The 19,572-nt window shown below is 46.6% G+C and overlaps 2 protein-coding genes across 2 annotated transcripts; both read left to right on the top strand.

The window, feature by feature from the left end:
- The first annotated feature begins 1,498 nt into the window (after positions 1-1,498).
- On the top strand, positions 1,499-4,691 carry LOC147971881 (uncharacterized). Its single transcript, XM_087522871.1, has 5 exons — positions 1,499-1,523; positions 1,825-1,958; positions 2,541-3,392; positions 3,546-3,698; positions 4,227-4,691. The coding sequence occupies exons 1-5, from the start codon at positions 1,499-1,501 to the stop codon at positions 4,614-4,616; spliced, it is 1,554 nt and encodes a 517-aa protein (XP_087378997.1). The 3' UTR covers positions 4,617-4,691.
- Positions 4,692-9,352: 4,661 nt separating this feature from the next.
- On the top strand, positions 9,353-10,014 carry LOC125509646 (uncharacterized). Its single transcript, XM_048674662.2, has one exon. It carries the CDS (start codon positions 9,353-9,355, stop codon positions 9,809-9,811), a length of 459 nt encoding a protein of 152 aa, XP_048530619.1. The 3' UTR covers positions 9,812-10,014.
- The last annotated feature ends 9,558 nt before the right edge of the window (positions 10,015-19,572 follow it).

Here is a 19,572-nt window from a genome sequence, read left to right as displayed (position 1 = left end):
AGGGAGGGTCTCCAAATGGGGGATATAATGGCACTAAACGTCTCCGTCCATGGATAGCAACGGCATCAGGCAAGTTGAACTACTTTTTATATCTGAATTGTTGACGTCAAATTATAACTCAAAATCAAATTATGTTGGAATTGTTTAACATGCACAAAAAAAAATACTATGTCTAAATCACAATAAACAGGATTCATTCTATGTTGGTCATATACAATATTTTTCTGAGAACAAAACAAATTTTTGCTCTTAATTTTCTGCTCGACCAGCTAGCGCCCGTCACAAACTCTTACAATCCTTCTAATAAAAATAATGTTGATCACCAAAGCACAAGCAGTCGTACTCCCTGCTGTGTGCAACACAAACTCCACACTTTACTTTGTTCTATTAGCCAACGATGGAGGATCTTTGTACAATGCTCCTAATATCATTGCCCCGCAAAAAATGCTTCTAATATCATTACCCCGCAAAAAATGCTTCTTATATCATTGGACACAAATAGTGCTATGCTACCCAGTCCCTAAACCTAGCCCACACTGGTTCATGAAAATCTTTGTTGCCTCCGTAGTGAAGCAAGAATGCTATACTAAGGGCCCGTCCGGAAGTGCTCTGGCTTCCCAAACGAGCCAGCTTCTCCACGAGCCAGCGCTAGCTAGCTTCTCGCGGGAGCCAGCGATCGTTCGGCTGTAGAAAACGCTTTGCCGCCCCCTGTAGCGAGAAAAACGGTTCGCCGCGCCCTGTAGCGAGAGGAAAGTGCTTTAAGGAGGCACTTCGGGAGGGCATTTCATGTAATATCCAGCAACTCCCACTTCTCGTTTTCCAGGAGCTGGGCGATCGTAGCTTCTGTTTTTTGCACTACGGGCCGAGCGGATTCCGGGAGCAGGCTTCTAGAAGCTGCGGCGTTCGGCCAGCTCCTCGCCCGCTTCCGGAGAAGCGTGGAGCCGGAGCACTTCCGAACGCAGCCTAAGACTTTACTATTTTTATTATAGTGTGATATTTTTGGGGCATCACCGCATCACTGAGCAACGCCAACAAATATGTGAAGAGATACTTGCGACCAGGTAGATATTTCTGTGATTTAAATTGCACACACTTACAGTACACTTATAAATTCCTTTTGTTGTTATGTTTTTGCACAACACATCTTTTCATGTTGTTTCTCATGTGGTAGTGTGGAAGATTTCAAAGAGTTTACTAATGTCACCATGTCTGGCAGTCGGTCGTGGGAGGAGGAGGACATGTCTGGCAGTCGGTCATGGGAGGAGGAGGAGAGGGAAGGGTCTTGAGCTATTGGGTTTAGGAAGTATGGTTTTTTTCTTTTTCCGTTGCAATACACGGGCATTTTTGCTAATAATATAAAGTGGATCGCATCGATGGGGGTACAAGCGCCTTTCAGTTTAGTTTTGACGAGGGAACCGCGGGCAGCCAAAGCGTGCGGCTCCTCGCCGCGATCTCCTCCCCTCCTCCTCTCCGGTGGTCGCCCTTGATCGTGCCGGGCATGGTGGAGTCCACCCAATCCCGCGGTAAGCTAGCTCTTCCTTGCCTCGGCCTCTTAATTTGTTATCAGTTGATCCTCGAGTCATGTAGATGTAGGTATTGTAGAATTTGGAGGGTTTCCAACTCCTACAATCGTGGGTGTGGATTTGACCCTGCGACCTAGCGATCCTAAAAACTGTTCTTTCGCCAAAAAAAAAAACTGTTGATGCCCTTGCCCAAGAGCTAAAACCTCTGGATCTCGGTGACGCCACGGCGGGGTGCCGTAATCTTGATGTTGTTACTCTCGTATGTTCCCAATTATAACCCCTCAGGGTCACTGTATTTCAGGCGACTCGGGCTCCTCGGCAGTTAAACGGAAGTGCCCACCCTACCAACAATATGACGACGATTACGACGACGACGACGGCACTGGTTCAAACTCTCACAACGGAATCAACTCATCATGGAACAGCCTTTCTGAGGTACGTACTACCTTCGTTCGCCACTGTAAGATGTTTTGGATGTTTCAAAATAGACAAAATATAGACTGAAACAAGCAAACAAACACACTAAAACGCGCCTATATACACATCCGATTCATAGAAAAGTTAGAACGTCTTATCATTCTGGACGGAGGGAGAAATTGTTTGCTTTGACTGTACATTATGCTCCGAGACTATTCCAGTTCTGTTTGGTCAAAGGAATTGCAACATTGTTTCTCGTCTTAATTAGACCTAGTTAGTGGGGTGCCAAATATCCAGACGGATGTCAAGCTTGCTACAGTACATGTTTATTTCAGTTGGTTAACCACACCAAGTTTGTGTTCCAGAAGAATGTTGCACTATTAGCCCAGTGATGCCATCGTCCTACTGTAGAAGTAAACATGAACCATCTCTAACCAGCTACTGACCACAGTCATGTTCTAGTCCACTTTCTTAACATAAGATTATAGTGCCACTACATATGGATCGTTTTTTCTTTTTGCCCCATTACTGATTATTGATGCCATCATTCTGATTTTACAATGCCAATGCTGATTTCTCCTCCCTTGCTTCTGCCTGCAGGATGTCGTGCATCATATACATGCCCTAATGCCGCTGCGAGACGCCGCACTTGCTGCGTGCGTGTCTCGGTCATTTCGACGTTCCTGGAGACACTATCCCAATCTCACCTTCAGTATGAAACAACTCGGTTTGATTGGAAAAGCAGCCACGGTGGACGAAGGAGCAATGGATCTTCTAAGCAGAATTGACCATATCTTTGGAAATCATTCAGGCATCGGAGTGAAGACGCTTGAGCTTCACCTCCCCTGGAACTGGAACAGACTCGACACCTCTTACGTCGACAGGTTCCTCAAGACTGCCATTGCACCCGGTATCCAAGAACTCACCGTGATGCTGCCCTCATTCCGGCACTGCAAAACAGACTACAACTTCCCGTGCTTGCTTTTATCAGGCGAGAGCGGGCGGTCGATTCGGTATCTTAAACTCACCAATTCTAGTTTCCATCCCACCGCCGGACTTGGTTGCCTGACGAGATTGCACCTGCGGTCCGTGCGCATCGGCGACGATGAGTTGGGGTACTTCCTTTCTAATTCTTTGGCTTTGAGGCATCTGCTACTCTCTTGTTGTGGTGAGATCATCTGCTTGAAGATACCTTGCCTGCTGCGGCACCTCAGGTCCGTGGAGGTGTTTGAGTGTGAGATGCTACATGCAATTGAGAGCAATGCCCCAGATATCTCTAGTGTCGACCTTGGACTTGGCGACCAAGTGGATTTCTCAGTCTCACTGGGAGACGGTTCATCTCAAGTGAAGCAGCTCCGAATATCACCTGCATCCCCAAGTTATGCTCTCGGCAAGCTTCCATCAATCACACCCGGTGTTGAAGTCCTTAACATATCGTTGTTGCCACACGAGGTATGCATAATCTGAGACTTTAGACCGTCAATTCCTTGGTTTTGTATTCCATAATAAGAGCATCTCCAGCGGATCCTCTAAACTTAAATTCCTTGGTTCTGCGAGGAGTTGTTATATCAGGGGACATACTAATCTCGGCACCTCTTTCTTCAGCAGGTGAGCACACCAATGGTGCCCGGAAAATTCCACCACCTCAAGTACTTGAATATTTCTCTTCCCGCTGTCTCGGCAGTAGATGAATATGATTATTTGTCTCTGTTAGCTTTTCTTGACGCTTCTCCTGCCTTGGAGACTCTCGTCTTGAGGGTAAGTCCTGTTATATAGCCATTGATTTAACAATTGAGTATTATTACTGTTTCTTTACAAAGTCTGTTTATTAAATAGCTCTGATTGTCATGCCTATTGTCTTTAGCTGATCATAGGTTTCTATTTTCACTTCTAAGTAATTTAGAAAATAACAGTATCTCTTTTCATAAATACAAGACACCTAAAAAGCTTGCAATCAAACTTTGTCAACTCTCCTCGATATAGTAAACCATTTTGACCGGTCAGGTTACAGTTGTTCCATTAGATTTGTCAGGGATCACACAATATCAATTTTTTTATATTAAAATAGTTGTATGTAAAGTAACGGTCAAACATGCATATTTGAGATTGTAACGATGCTCAGAACATAATTTATTTATGAACAAGTGGAGTATTTAGTAACATACATAAATAAGGCGCATCTCATGCTAATCTTGTCGTTGAGCCCATTTTTATTTCAGACGGTTCATCTAGAACTATTGTCATTTCGTGAGAAGTAGTTGACATTAACATATTGTGTCCTTGCAGTCAGCGAGGATTATGAACTGTGTTAACAGAGGCTACGGTAGGATTCATTGTGATGTTTCACATTTGACGCGGGAGCAAGAATTTCGCCATGGCAGCCTCAAGAATGTGACGATCTATAGTTTTTACTCTGCTGAAAGCTTGATTGAGCTAACCTGTCGTATGCTGAAGCACACGGCTTCGCTTGAGTGCCTGACGCTGGACACCACCTATGGTTACTCTAGGTGTTCCTCATGCAGAAGCGGCAGGTGCTTCTCCATGGACACGCGTGATGTCCTACAAGCCCAGAAAGCGCTCGTGGCTATAAGAAGACGCATCAAGCCCCAAGTACCCTGTAATGTCAACTTGATTGTTGTGGAGCCTTGCAGTTCGTGTCATGTGAGCGATAACTGATTCTAGACTTTTCTGTTTCAACTTTCAAGCCATGTAATAGAACTGCATATTTACATAGTATTAGAGATACGGAAGAAATGTCACTCTGCTGAGATTTTCACAAGACATGCTTGTTTTTTCACCTTTTACTGTTCACCTGGGGTCATCTGTGGTTGTGATCAGCTACGGGTTACCAAAAAACAGAGAGGTACTTCTCTGTGGTTGATACTTTCATAGGACTCGGTCAAGCAGCTTAGTTGTATCATTTAGCCGGCCTCATTCTTATCATTGCATGATGTACATAAGTGGGTGTAGGTCTTAATAGTTACTAGTACTCCCTCCGTTCACTTTTATAAGTCGTTACAACTAAAAATGAACTACTTTGCATCCTGTCTGAAATGTCTTCAAGGTCTTATAAAAAGGGTGAACAGAGGTGGTATAAAACTTTTATTCACCCGGTCACATGATTGCTACGTATTTGGTTTGTCTAGCCTGAGAGTCTAGCGGAGTTGGGGGGCAAGATCTAAGAGATGATGAGGTCGACTCTTCTGAAGGTGCTGGAACGGAGCGTCCGAAGTGAGCACTAAGACTGAGAGTGACCCATGCAAAGATCAGTTAGTATTGTAGGCATTTTTCTTTAATACCCTGAAGGCGGATGAGCAAAAAAAAAAAGTAGAAGTATCAGGACATCTCCAACGCTGACCCGTAAATTTACTTCCGCACTCACGAAAAGGTGAAGACCAATCCGTGGACACGCATGCGGAAGCCAGCTATCCAACGCTGCCCGCATACATTTCATGCATTGTTTAAACAAACCGGACAAACTTCATTCAAACCGGATGATATTCATACCAACCAGACAAGAACATTTACATTTCAGACATATTTTAATTAAAAACTGTGCCGGACTAAAGTAAAACTAGTCTACGGCCGTTGCTCGCGGACATCCATTCCCATGATATGGATACCTTAAACTAATCTACGGCCAGCCGCGATGGATCTTCCTTGTCTTTCTCATGTCCGATAGCCCGCTTATCGGACTACCGTGACCCCAGAGGTATATGCTTCAGCGCAAATGACCGCTCCCCCTTGTTCGGCAGTGCCGCTCATTGGAGTGGCACCGGACAATACGAGTCTGCCGGAGGGGAATGGTGCCCTTCGCTTCCGTGAAGTATGAATGAGGGCTGGTTTGGGGGTAGGGGGGGGCAATGATGCCCTGCGACTGGGCAAGTCACCAGCTGTGCACGCTGGCGATGCCGTGACGGTGGCCTTCGTTGGACCCAAGCGGAGACGGCCTCCCATGTTCTAATTTTTGTCGTTGATGGTGGCAGACGCGGACGTGTTGGCCGCCGCATTGTCGATATCCGTGAAGCCGGCTTCTTTCTACGCCGTCAGGGCGCGGTTCCACCAATGTTGGCGGCGGATGACGCGGTCGCAGGCACGGGAGAAGCGGTACGACATGGCCTCATCCATGGCAGCCACGATGCCTGTGCTGTCATGCTCTCCCGCGTGTCGGCCTGGAGCAACTCGCCACCCCACAACGAGGTGGCTTGGAGCGGCGAGTTTGCTGAATCACGCGTTGGCTTGGAGCGGCCTCCTCCACAAGCTGGCCTACAGCGGCCTGGAGCGGCGAGGGAGGTGGAGCAGAGTTGATTGACTCGTTTCTAGCAGACTCGGCGGGCCACCAGCCGGCTTTTATGCAGAGAACTCCTTTTCCTGCTCGCCGTATGCCATGGAGAGTGCGGAGAGAATGATGCAAGGAGGAGATGGGGAGCGGAGGTGTGGTGTGATTGTTTGCACATCGGCTGGCATTGTTTAAATAGCGTGTGGAGGCCCGGAGCCAACCAGCGTTGTGTTTAATGTCGATCGGCTAGCGAACCGATGTGCGGCCGAAGTAGTTTTCTCGGCACACGCGCTGGTTTAATGGAGGAAGGTGGGCAAATAGCGTCCGTTTGAATGCGACAAGGAGGCGTGTTCAGCCGGGCGTGCAGCGGGTAGCGCTCTCTCGGCCGGCAGTGAGAGGTCGCGGCCGCTCTGGACCAACATCAATAGGGAGCGTCCGCTCTACAGCAGTATGAATGTGGGCAGGCCCCCCCCCCCCCCCCCCCCAACTTTGTCTCCGGTTTGACCGAAAAAGCATGTACGAACTGCTTGGCGAACCGATGCAGGACGCGTTGGGTGGCAACACACCTCCAGACCCGTGCAATCTGAACGGTTGCGGGTGGTTTAAGGGTCTGCGGTTGGAGATGCCTTCACTGGAGCTTCTTGGCTTATGCGACAGGCTCACTGTTTTGACTCTTTAATCAAAGATTGGCATGATTCAATCCTACTTTAAAATTTTGCCTAAATCTGACTTTATCATAGCGTCTCCAACGCCTTTTTAAGCTGGATCGCCTGAACGCCAAGAAAACCTTGCGACATCAAACAATGCTGTACTCTGCTGTCTAACGCACAGGGAGGCTCTCCCGAACGGCTGATCGGCCCTGCCCGAATCCCCGATCGAAGCCGTGCACATGTCAACGGGGGCCGCCGCACGTGGAAAGGCACGCCCGTTCGTTCCCGGACACCGCGCGCGCGCTCACCGACGCCCCGTGGACACCACGCAACGGCAGGCCTCTGCTCTGACTAGCACCAACACCAGCCAGCACGTCGAGCAGCATTGTTAGGGCAACCAACCAGGACCAGCAGACGCATCCATTGGTTTCTGCCACTGGCAAGCGACGACAGCAGCAGAGCAGAGAAATTAGTGAGCAACAGCGGCCGATTAGACCCGCGAGCCCGACGTGCATGGCCGCCCTGTACCCGTCACAGTTCGCCGGGCGGCGGCCTTCAACTCGACTCGGACAGGTGATGCGGGGGGCAAGGGCGCGTGTGCTCCGCCCACCAACTACCCGAGCACGGGCACGAGTTACAGGCGTGTCCACCCTCTGTTTGCACCACGGCCAGGGCACGTATCTACTGATAGCCACCATCTGGTTCAGAGACCTGCAGAGGCGTGGTGGTCGTCGAGTCACTCCAAAGCCTTGCAGCTGTTCGTCGTCGTTGCTTGCCGCCGACTGCACCGTACCCACGTGAACTCCCCCGCGACGTCCCACCGGCCGGCCGGCCGAGGGTGGTAGCGGTGTAGGGGTAGGGGCACGGCCGGCCGCCCACAGCGCGCGATCCAGCGAGCGTCCGTCCGTGCGGTGAACCTGAGCGGCCGGGCTCCGATCGCCGTACTGGTGACCCGACCAGGTGCACATACGTGCACGTGGAAGCGGAACAGCCGGCCACAGGACGGAGCCCGTGGCAACGGAGAACGCTGACCGACGCACAGGAACAGGCAAGAAAATCCAGACACATGCACGCACTGTAGGAGCGCCACCGGCCACAGCCCAGCCGGTCGCGTCGATCGGTTTCAAGCATACGACGGAGTTAGAATTACAAGATGCAACGCGGGCAAAACTTTTCTCCTTTGGTTAACCGCAGGAGACAAGAAAAGAGGCTGATTTTTAGGACATGGAAACAACAAGGACCACGAGGTCCGGCCTCCTCATGTCTCCCAAGCCCTTTTCTCCCCGGCGAAAGCTTCAGAAGCAAGCCAGGGCCCGGTTGTTCCTTTCTCCGGCTTGGAGGAAAGCATGTCACGTAATCAAGTTTGGTATCCCTTTTACTGCTATCATATATCATCGTGCATGCAGTATCCGCCGAATCTAGCTATGTGAATATGATAAATAAACAACAGGCACGGCGCAATAAACATACTTATCAAGCGCTTTATCATGTTCCAATCAACCGCATCTCACCATATCCACCACAGATCGATGCTCTTACCTGCAACGGCAGAGTTCTGGCTTACCAAGAAGACAACGACGAGAGTGGCAGCACATGAGAAGTCCAGTGGCTCTGGGCCTGGTTGCTCGTCCACCGTCTACATGTAGCATGTACGTACCAATACCAAAGCAAACAAAAGACATGTTCTCCTGGTCCTGCAGACTGTTGTTGAAGTGGAGATACGCCGTGAGCAAGCTAGGCATTTGGCAGGCATGGATGACAGGCAGACACAGCGGCGACAGGAGCCTTTTGAGCTATGCCAGCCTCATGCTTAACCTTCTAATCTAATGCTAATAAATCATGGGCTAGCTAACCCAGGCAGGCAGGCAGGTGCATCTAATCTCCCCAGGCCGGCCTCTCTGCCAGGCCCCCACCATGAGGGCGAGGCGCTACGGCCACATGGACTACAGATGGAAATACCTGTAACACTGCGTTGCAAGCAAAATGCCTCCTCCTCCTGCTCCTCCTCCTCCCTTGGCTTTGGCTTTGGTGACAAGAGAGGAGAGGGTACGCAAATGGTTGGGGAAAGTTATGGGTGACAGTTGGAGCTCGCGAGGATAGGCCACCCTTTCCCATTTAAACACACTGCCATCCTCTCTGCGGTTCCTTCACACACCTCCACCCCCAGACACACCATAGCCATACACATGGTCCGGCCCTGAAGAATTCTTGCCCCCCTCTCATGCAATCCAGCCCCTCCCTCTGAATTCTCTGTCCTCTGAAGAAGGCTGAGTGCAGGAGGATCCGGTGCTCTTCTCGGGTTATGGGTGCTCAAGAAGCATAGACAAGAACAACTCCATCTTCAGTGCTGCATTGTTGAGGAGATTCAGATTTCGGAAGAAGCATAAGAGTTGGTGTTCGCAGAATTCTCCATCGACCTCGTTCTGCCTCTCTTCTTTGGCCTTTCTTTTCTCTCTTTTGGTCTCCCGCTCCCGTGGCCTGTCATGGAATCCTCCCATATCACCGGGGATGGCGGCGAAGAGTGCAACAGCAATGAATCCGGGTGGACGATATACCTGACCTCCCCCACGAGCAGCTATGAAGCAAAAGAGAATGGCAGTGAAGGGAGCAATGTTGAAGATGGCAGTGGTTACATCACTGAGAGGAGGAAAGGGAAGGAAGAGAACAACGCGGATGATGATGGAGATTATGATTCCCTGGCGTCTGATGCTTCCACAGGGACATCTCAAGTGAAGGTGCTTGAAGGCAAAGAAGAGAAAGATCGTCAGACAAATGACGATTGCAGCAATGAACATGGCAAGGATGAACAGGCTGAGACGCTTACCAAGTTCTCGACCGGCAGCAACAAAAAGGCGGGCAAGGTGAAGAAAGGGGACGACAAAAGCAGCAAAAGAGGCCACAATAGAAGACGTAGCTCATCAAGAACAAGCTTCTTTTGGTAAAGGATGTAAAAACCTTGCTCGTCTATTTCTTTCTTATCAAGCTAGAATCGATGTCAGAGGCATGAGGAATTGAAGGCCTTGTCATGGTCCCTGCTATTGCCTTCTATTGTTTTGTCCATTTGTTAGCCACCTCATAGGTTAGTTCTTCCTATGCAAATCTGTCACCCTTGAATTATTATTCATTGCCCTATTCTTAATATTGACATTCAAGCACTACATGCTCTCCTATGTTTCTATAGACATTAATGATCACTTTGTCCAGATACACCTCCCCAATGAGGTGTTTGAGGCCACCAACCCAAAAAGATAATTCGGTTCAATGGCCTTCTGCTTTCCCAATATTTTTATAGGTCAGAATATCTGCATGTGTTAAAATTTACTCAGAAAAAGCGTATATAGAAATCTGCTTTATCATGTGTCTGTCAATAATCTTTTCACGTTTGGTGAGCAATCTAATATAGTACTCCCTCTGTCGCATAATATAAGAGTGTTTTTGACACTAGTGTAGTGTCAAAATTGCTCTTATATTATGGGACGGAGGGAGTATTGTCTATCAGTTAAGTTATATGAACTGCTACAGAGCAAAAATTAATAGGATTTACACAAATCTCCTTAACACATCTTTCTTACCCTTGAGTAAAGCAAATCCTATGATATATAGTAGATCAATCTTACTACAACTGATGCGGCATTTGCACATGAAACCTAGGAATATCCGGCCCTTCCATATAAGAAGCATTAGACAATGTACAGTACATTTATAAACAATAAGATGTAGAAGATTTCAACAAGACGAACCAACAATGTACTGTACAAACAAGTGTAGTTTACAGAACAGCTTAAGTAGACATGACAAGTAATACAAGGTACAAGAGCCTCCAGCTATCACCTGATATGTGCAATTCCTACTCTTTGCGTCTACAGTAGTCCCCCCCCAACAGTACTAGCAGCAGTAGCATATGGAGCACCTTCTGCTGGGCAAATGATGCAAAAGAAGGTATTACCTCCCAACAGCAATCTCACTCCTGAGATAAAAGAATGAAAAACTTATTAAGGGGAATGGTAATCAGTTAGTAAAAGATAAAGAGTTCAACTGAACTAGCAAAGACAGGGCAAAGCAAAACTGCAAAAGAGATAATTGAGTTGTTTCAGAATTCAGATGAGGGTGAGCACCGGGCACAATCAATTCACATGGTTTTGGCTGTGAGTTGATGTTTTGTTGTGAAAGTTACAGTTATCCAAAGTAGGCAGGGATGGTGATTTGTGAAATTCCCAACTTTAAGTCGTTTCACTCAGCTTTCGGATGCTATTTTTTCTGACCAGACACATAAAAGCCACTTCATTCAAAAGCATCAGTAGCCAGCTCAAGGTCGCAAAAAGAAATATGCCTAATCACCCAGATGACTATCATGCCTAATCTCACACCAGATATTCTCAGAAACAACAGAAACAGCAGGCACAATCTTCAGGGAATCGTACAGGGTGTTCCAGCTTGGACTCCTTGGAGTTCTCTACCAAGCTATCAATCACAACAAGGCCAGGACAACGAGGGGAGCTAACCTGCCACATTAATTTGTGAGACTAAACACAAAATGCAGCCTTAGCAAATGTACTCCACATGGCACATTTGGCAGTAAAAATTGCTTAAAATGTTAGGGCGACAGGGGTCATGGGAAATGGTGCGGACTCTGAAGTAATGTAACACAGGACACAATGCTAGGGGAATCGTGCTGAATGTCAATTTCCTGGATTCCAAGTACGACAACGTGCTCCTGCTCAAACCATCGTGGCGTCGTCCATGCTTATCCACATAGCCAGTCAGGAAGCATGAACATGTGGAGCGAGCACATTGTTTCTTTGATTCCATCCAAAATTCACCACTAAAGTGCTAGACAAATCGATTCCAACGCGCTACATTCCAGTATTTCTCATCGCCGAGGGCACAACCTTGGAATGAATTGAAATGAACGGATGAAATTCTTGGCATCGGGCTTACGATTAGGATGCGCCGAGGGGGTCGTGGGCCTGGTGGGAGGCAGCTCGCGGCTACGACGCGACGGGCTTGGAGTGGTGGAGGAAGGCGGCGGAGCAGAGCACGGTGGTGACGACGGCGAAGAGGCCGAGCGCGAACATCAGCGACATCCCGGCCACCGCCAGATCCAGCATCAGCTGCGCGCCGTGGAACACCGCCCCCAGCGACATCCTCTTCCCTTCCCTTCCCCGACCCCTCGCCTCGCCTCGCCTGCGACGCGCTCTTCTCGGAGGAAGCCCGTGGCTATATCACGGCAGCGGAGAGGCGGGGAGAGCCAGAGGAGGAGGAGGAGGAGAAGCGGCGGGACACGCGGCGCGGCGGGGGCAGAAGGGGAGGCGGCGAGCCGACCACCTGGACGAGCGCTCCTGCCATCTGTGAACCGTGACACAACGATCACATGGAAATCAGGAAATGTGATAGTATATTTTTTCCGTAGTTTTTATTTTCCATACTTTCAAAAATATAGAAGTTTCGAAATCAGGAAATGTGATAGTGTATTTTTTCCGAAGGGAAAACCGGTTACTGCTGATTGATTTGAAAAATCGTTGGCCCAATCAAAATAGTAAACCAAATTCAAAATTGAATACCTCAATTGAATGAAAGAGTTTCTAAATTAGGGAACATAGTGAATTAAAATAATTAAATAAAAGAGCTTGAAAAAGTGTTGACCTGGTCAAAATCGGTTGACCCGATTCTAAATTAAATACCTCAATTAATAGTGAGGCCTTAAAAATTAGGAAGCATATTGTATGGTATAGAAGAATTGAATGTGAGAGCTTTGAGAAATTATTAACCCGGTCAAAATTAGGTGACCCAATTTTAGTTGGAGACCTCAATTGAATGTGGGTTTTTCAAAACTAGGGAGCTTAGTGTTACAGAGGATGATGATAATTAAGTATGCAAAGTTTGAGGCAAAGTGGATGGGTATAGATGACATTTGCCGTACAAATTAAATTATATACAAAAGCTTTGTGATCTTGCTGTAGTCGGATGGCTTGGCCATTTGGGCTGATTTTTGGTGTAGGGTGATATAAGATGGTGATGTGCATGCATGTAAATTTGGGCAGCAATAAGATGAGCCTAAATGGTACTTCATGTACAACTTGACAATTCGCACGGAAACTTTGGGAGGGGTCTGTGGTCATATGGTGTGGCTAATGAGGCTAGATTTTGATGGAGGCTAGTCTTATATGTTGGATAACATGCATGCAAAATTTGAGGATATTTGGATGAGTGTAGCTAGTACTTCATGGTGTGCTCAAATGGTGTGATGTAAATTGATAAAAATGGAGTGGCAGTGATGTTTTTGAAGGAAATATGTCCTAGAGACAATAATAAAGTTGTTATTTTATATTTCCTTATCCATGATAAAGGTTTATTATTCATGCTAGAATTGTATTGATCGGAAACTTAAATACATGTGTGGATACATAAACAAATACCATGTCCCTAGTGAGCCTCTACTAGACTAGCTCGTTGATCAAAGATGGTTAAGGTTTCCTAACCATAGACATGTGTTGTCATTTGGTAACATGATCACATCATTAGGAGAATGATGTGATGGACAAGACCCATCCGTTAGCTTAGCATATTGATCGTTCAGTTTATTGCTATTGTTTTCTTCATGTCAAATACATATTCTTTCGACTATGAGATTATGCAACTCCCGGATACCGGAGGAATGCCTTTTGTGCTATCAAACGTCACAACATAATTAGTTGATTATAAAGATGCTCTACAGGTATCTCCGAAGGTGTTTGTTGAGTTGGCATAGATCGAAATTATGATTTGTCACTCCGAGTTTTGGAGAGGTATCTCCGGGCCCTCTCGGTAATACACATCATAAGCTTGCAAGAAAATGACTAAGGAGTTGGTCACGAAGTGATGTATTACAGAACGAGTAAAGAGACTTGCCGGTAATGAGATTGAACTAGATATGAAGATACCGACGGTCAAATCTCGGGCAAGTAACATACCGATGGACAAAAGGAATTGCGTATGTTGTCATAACGGTTCGACCGATAAAGATCTTCATAGAATATGTAGGATCCAATATGGGCATCCAGGTTCCGCTATTGGTTATTGACCGGAGAGGTGCCTCGGTCATGTCTACATAGTTATTGAACCCGTAAGGTCCGCACGCTTAACGTTCGATGACGATGTAGTATTATATGAGTCATGTGATTTGGTGACCGAATGTTATTCGGAATCCCGGATGAGATCACAGACATGACGAGGAGTCTCGAAATGGTCGAGAGATAAATATTTATATATAGGACGATGGTATTCGGACACCGGAAGTGTTTCGTGGGGGGGGGGGGGTACCAAGTACTTATCGGGTCACCAGAAGGGGTTCCGGGCACCCCCGGGCAAAAGATATGGGCCTTATGGGCCAAGAGGGGAAATGCACCAGCCACAAGGGTTGGTGCGCCCCCCATATGGGCTGGCCTAGGAGAAGGAAAGAGGGGAAGGGAAAGGAAAGAGAGGAATAGGATTCCCCCTTCCTTCCCTCTCCCCCTCTTACCTTCCCCCTCCGACAAATAGGATTCAGCCTACTTGGGGCGCCTCCTGGCAGCCTCCTCTCTCCTTCCCACCTATATATATATGTGGGGGTGCCCTAGCACACACCAGACAATTGTTTAGCCGTAAGCGATGCCCCCTCCACCGTTTACACCCCCGGTCATATTTTCGTAGTGCTTAGGCGAAGCTCTGCGAGGATCACTTCACCATCACCGTCACCACGCCGTCGTGCTAACGGAACTCATCTATTACCTCGACGTCTTGCTGGATCAAGAAGGCGAGGGACGTCACCGAGCTGAACATGTGCAGACCACGGAGGTGCCGTGCGTTCGGTACTTGAGCGGTTGAAGCGCGAAGAAGTTCGACTACATCAACCGCGTTGAGAAACAGTTCCGCTTACGGTCTATGAGGGTACGTATACACACTCCCTCCTCGTTGCTATGCATCTCCATGGATAGATCATTGCGTGTGCGTAGATTTTTTTTGTTTTTCCATGCAATGATTCCCAACAACAGTGGTATCATGAGCCAGGTCTATGCGTAGATGATATGCACGAGTAGAACACAAAGAGTTGTGGGCGGTGATAGTCATACTGCTTACCACCAACGTCTTATTTTGATTCGGCGGTATTGTGGGATGAAGCGGCCCAGACCAAACTTACATGTCCACGCACATGAGACCGGTTCCACCGACAGACATGCAACTAGTTTTGCATAAAGGTGGCTGGCGGGTGTTTGTTTCTCCTACTTTAGTTGAATCGAATTTGACTGCGGCCGGTCCTTGAAGATGGTTAAAACAACAAACTTGATGAAACACCGTTGTGGGTTTATGCGTAGGTAAGAACGGTTCTTGCTAGAAGCGCGTAACAGCCACGTAAAACTTGCAACAACAAAGAGAGGACGTCTAACTTGTTTTTGCAGAGCATGTTGTGATGTGATATGGTCAAGACATGATGTGATAAACGTTATTGTATGCGATGATCATGTTTTGTAAGATATCTGACAATCGGCAGGAGCCTTATGGTTGTCTCTTTATTGTATGAAATGCAAATGCCATGTAATTGTTTACTTTATCACTATGCGTTAGTGATAGTTGTAGAAGCAATAGTTGGCGAGATGACCACGACGCAACGATGGGGATCAAGGTGTCAAGCTGGTGACAATGGAAATCATGACGATCCTTTGAAGATGGAGATCAAAAGCACGAGATGATGATGGCCATATAATGTCACATATTTTGATTGCATGTGATGTTTATCTTATTTACATCTTATTTTGCTTAGAACAATGGTAGCATTATAAGATGATCCCTTCACTAAATTTCAAGGTAAAAGTGTTCTCCCTAAGTATGCACCGTTGCTACAGTTTGTCATTTCGAGACACCACATGATGATCGGGTGTGATAGACTCTACGTTCACATACAACGGGTGCAAGACAGTTTTGCGCTTGCGGAATACTTGGGATAAAGTTGACGAGCCTAGCATGTACAGACATGGCCTCAGAACACTGAAGACCGAAAGGTCGAACGTGAATCATATAGTAGATTTGATCAACATAGAGATGTTCACCATTGATGACTACCCCATCTCACATGATGATCGGACATGGGTTAGTTGATTTGGATCACGTATCACTTAGATGACTTGAGGGATGTCTATTTAAGTGAGAGTTCTTTAGTAATTTGATTAATTGAACTTAATTTATCATGAACTTACTCTTGATAGTTTTGCATATCAATGTTGTAGATCAACAGCTCGCAATATAGCTCATATATTTTTTATATGTTCCTAGAGAAAACTAAGTTGATAGATGATAGTAGCAATGATGCAGACTGGGTCCGTGATCTGAGGATTATCCTCATTGCTGCTGTAGGATCGAAAGTATGTCTAGAGGGGGGGGTGATTAGACTACTTGACCAAATAAAAACTTAACCTTTTTCCCAATTTTAGTTCTTGGCATATTTTAGCTATTGTAGGACAAGTCAAGCAATCATCACACAATTCAAGCAAGCATGCAAAGAGTATATTGGCAGCGGAAAGTAAAGCATGCAACTTGCAAGAATGTAAAGGGAAGGGTTTGGAGAATTCAAACACAATTGGAGACACGGATGTTTTTCCCGTGGTTCGGATAGGTGGTGCTATCCTACATCCATGTTGATGGAGACTTCAACCCACGAAGGGTAACGGTTGCGCGAGTCCACGGAGGGCTCCACCCACAAAGGGTAACGGTTGCGCGAGTCCACGGAGGGCTCCACCCACGAAGGGTCCACGAAGAAGCAACCACCCACGAAGGGTCCACGAAGTAGCAACCTTGTCTATCCCACCATGGCCATCGCCCACGAAGGACTTGCCTCACTAGCGGTAGATCTTCACGAAGTAGGCGATCTCCTTGCCCTTACAAACTCCTTGGTTCAACTCCACAATCTTGTCGGAGGCTCCCAAGTGACACCTAGCCAATCTAGGAGACACCACTCTCCAAGAAGTAACAAATGGTGTGTAGGTAATGAACTCCTTGCTCTTGTGCTTCAAATGATAGTCTCCCCAACACTCAACTCTCTCTCATAGGATTTGGATTTGGTGGAAAGAAGATTTGAGTGGAAAGCAACTTGGGAAGGCTAGAGTGGTAGGAATGGAATATCTTGGTCTCAACACATGAGTAGGTGGTTCTCTCTCAGAACATATGAGTTGGAATCGTGTATGTGTTCTGATGGCTCTCTCCACGAATGAAGAGGAGGTGGAGGGGTATATATAGCCTCCACACAAAATCCAACCGTTACACACAGTTTTCCAATCTTTATGGGACCGAATCAACAAACTCAGTCGGACCGAAAAGGCAAACCTAGTGACCGTTAGAGATTTTCGGTGGGACTGACATGCAACTCGGTAGGACCGATATGGTTAGGGTTTGGGCATAACGTAATCTCGGTGAGACCGATTACAAAAACTCGATGGGACCGATTTTGGTAATAAGCTAACCAGAGAGTTGGTCAGGCAAACTCGGTGGGACCGATTTGCTCTTTCGGTGAGACCGAAAAGTTACAAAAAGGAAACACTGAATTTACATTGCAATCTCGGTGGGACCGATTCGCTCTTTCGGTGAGACCGAAAAGTCACGAAAGGGAAACAGAGAGTTTGCAATCCCATCTCGGTGAGACCGAGATCCCTATCGGTAGAACCGAATTGCTAGGGTTTGGCAGTGGCTTATGACAAGTGAAACTCGGTGGCGTCGGATAGAAAGAATCGGTATGACCGAGTTTGGCTTAGGGTTTAGGTCATATGTGGATATGGAAAGTAGTTGAGGGTTTTGGAGCATATCATTAAGCACATGAAGCGAGAGGCTCATTAAGCAACACCTCATCCCTCCTTGATAGTATTGGCTTTTCCTATGGACTCAATGTGATCTTGGATCACTAAAATATAAAATGAAGAGTCTTGAGCTTTTGAGCTTGAGCCAATCCTTTGTCCTTAGCATTTTTAGGGTTCCACTTTCACATCCATGCCATGCCAATCATTGAGCTTTCCTGAAATAGTCATCTTGGAATAGCATTAGCTCAATGAGCTATATGTTGTTATGAATTACCAAAACCACCTAGGGATAGTTGCACTTTCAATCTCCCCCTTTTTGGTAATTGATGACAACATATAGATCAAAGCTTCGACAAATGATAATAAGCATGAAATATATCGTCGCTTTGAGAAGTATGTGATAAGTAAGAGCTCCCCCTAAATTTGTGCATATTTAAAATTTGCTTTGGACTGCAAATGCACAAAGAGTTAGAGTCATGGCTTACTCTTCCATGTCACATACATCTTGGTGGAGCGCTTAAAATGATAAGAATGAAATACATGCACTCATCACCAAGAATAGTGAATGATCACATAAGATAGATAAGATGATAGCATTAAGCAAACATTAAGTGTAGCTTATGATCAAACACATGATCATCAATGTCTCACAGATAACGACATAGTATCTCAAGCACTCAAAAGCAAACAAAGTTCGAAAAACCACCAAATAAAGCAAGAGAGAGAAAAGCAACACTCTCTCTCTCGAAGCCTATGATCTATACATTTTTCTCCCCCTTTGGCAACAATTTACCAAAAAGTTCCTAGAAAATGCATAGTGCTAGATCGACGCTCAGGCTTGATCTTCAGGTGGTGGTGGAGTCCGGTGCACTCCAAGGACGAAGCCTTCTGTAGACGTGGTCGGAGTCGAGGCTGAAGTGGACGCTGGAGCTGGTGGAACTGAAGCTGTAGCTGGTGCAGAAGTGGTGGCTCTGGTGTCAGCAACTGGCACTACATGTGATCTCTGAGCTCTTGGCACTCTGGCAAATGCATCAGTTGTAGTCTTGCCTCTCCTCTCCTACATGTCATCCTGGAGCTGCTCCACTGCAGTCTGAATCTCTGTCACCTTGACATCCAAGTCATAGAACTTTTGTTCCATGATTCTCTCTAGGCTCTGCTGATTCTGAGTGAGGGTGGCCAGTCCTTGCTCAATCCTTAGTGTGGATGCAATCAAGTAACCAAGCTGCTCTTGTTTGGTTTTCAAGAAATACTCAGATGCCTCCTCTTGAGTTGGCATCATGGCAGCTTTCTCCTTCCTTGCCTTCTCCTTCTTTGCTTGTGCTTGTGCTGATGATGGTTCATTCTCAGTCATAACAACTTGATTATCTTCAAAATCTGGACGGATAGGCGGGTGTTCCTTGTCCAATGAGTATATGCCTGTGCCCATCTTTGAGTTGATGAGCTCTTGAATCTGTGGGGCATATCCACAACTCCTCTTCTGGTCTGCTGCAGTCCTCTTGATAGTCTCTACTATGAGGCTCATGACCTTGAATTTCTAAGGTACATCAAATACATGAAGCAAATTGATTGCATGGCCTCTGATCATCTTGTGATCACCTGACTTGGGCAAGAGAGTGTGCCTCAAAATCCAATTAATAGTTGGCAGCCCTGACAGAAGATAGTGCACTGAGCCAAACTTGAAAGTGTCAAGTGCTTCATTTGGAATTTCCTTGTACATATTGGACATAGAGTTGTGGTCCATCTTCTTCTTGGCATAGATATCCAAGTCATCCTCATTTTCCTCTGGGGCATTGATCAACTTTGCCCATTCCTTAACTGTAGATTGGTACCTCGTACCTTCAGACATCCATGTTATCCTACCATCTGGATAGAAGTGTGCCGTGGAGTAAAATTGCATAATAAGT

The sequence above is a fragment of the Triticum urartu genome, chromosome 5A (genome assembly GCF_056163025.1).
Source record: "Triticum urartu cultivar PI428250 chromosome 5A, HENAU_Tu73, whole genome shotgun sequence".
Classification (NCBI taxonomy): Eukaryota; Viridiplantae; Streptophyta; class Magnoliopsida; order Poales; family Poaceae; genus Triticum; species Triticum urartu.
This window is presented reverse-complemented; position numbering and strand designations above follow the sequence as displayed.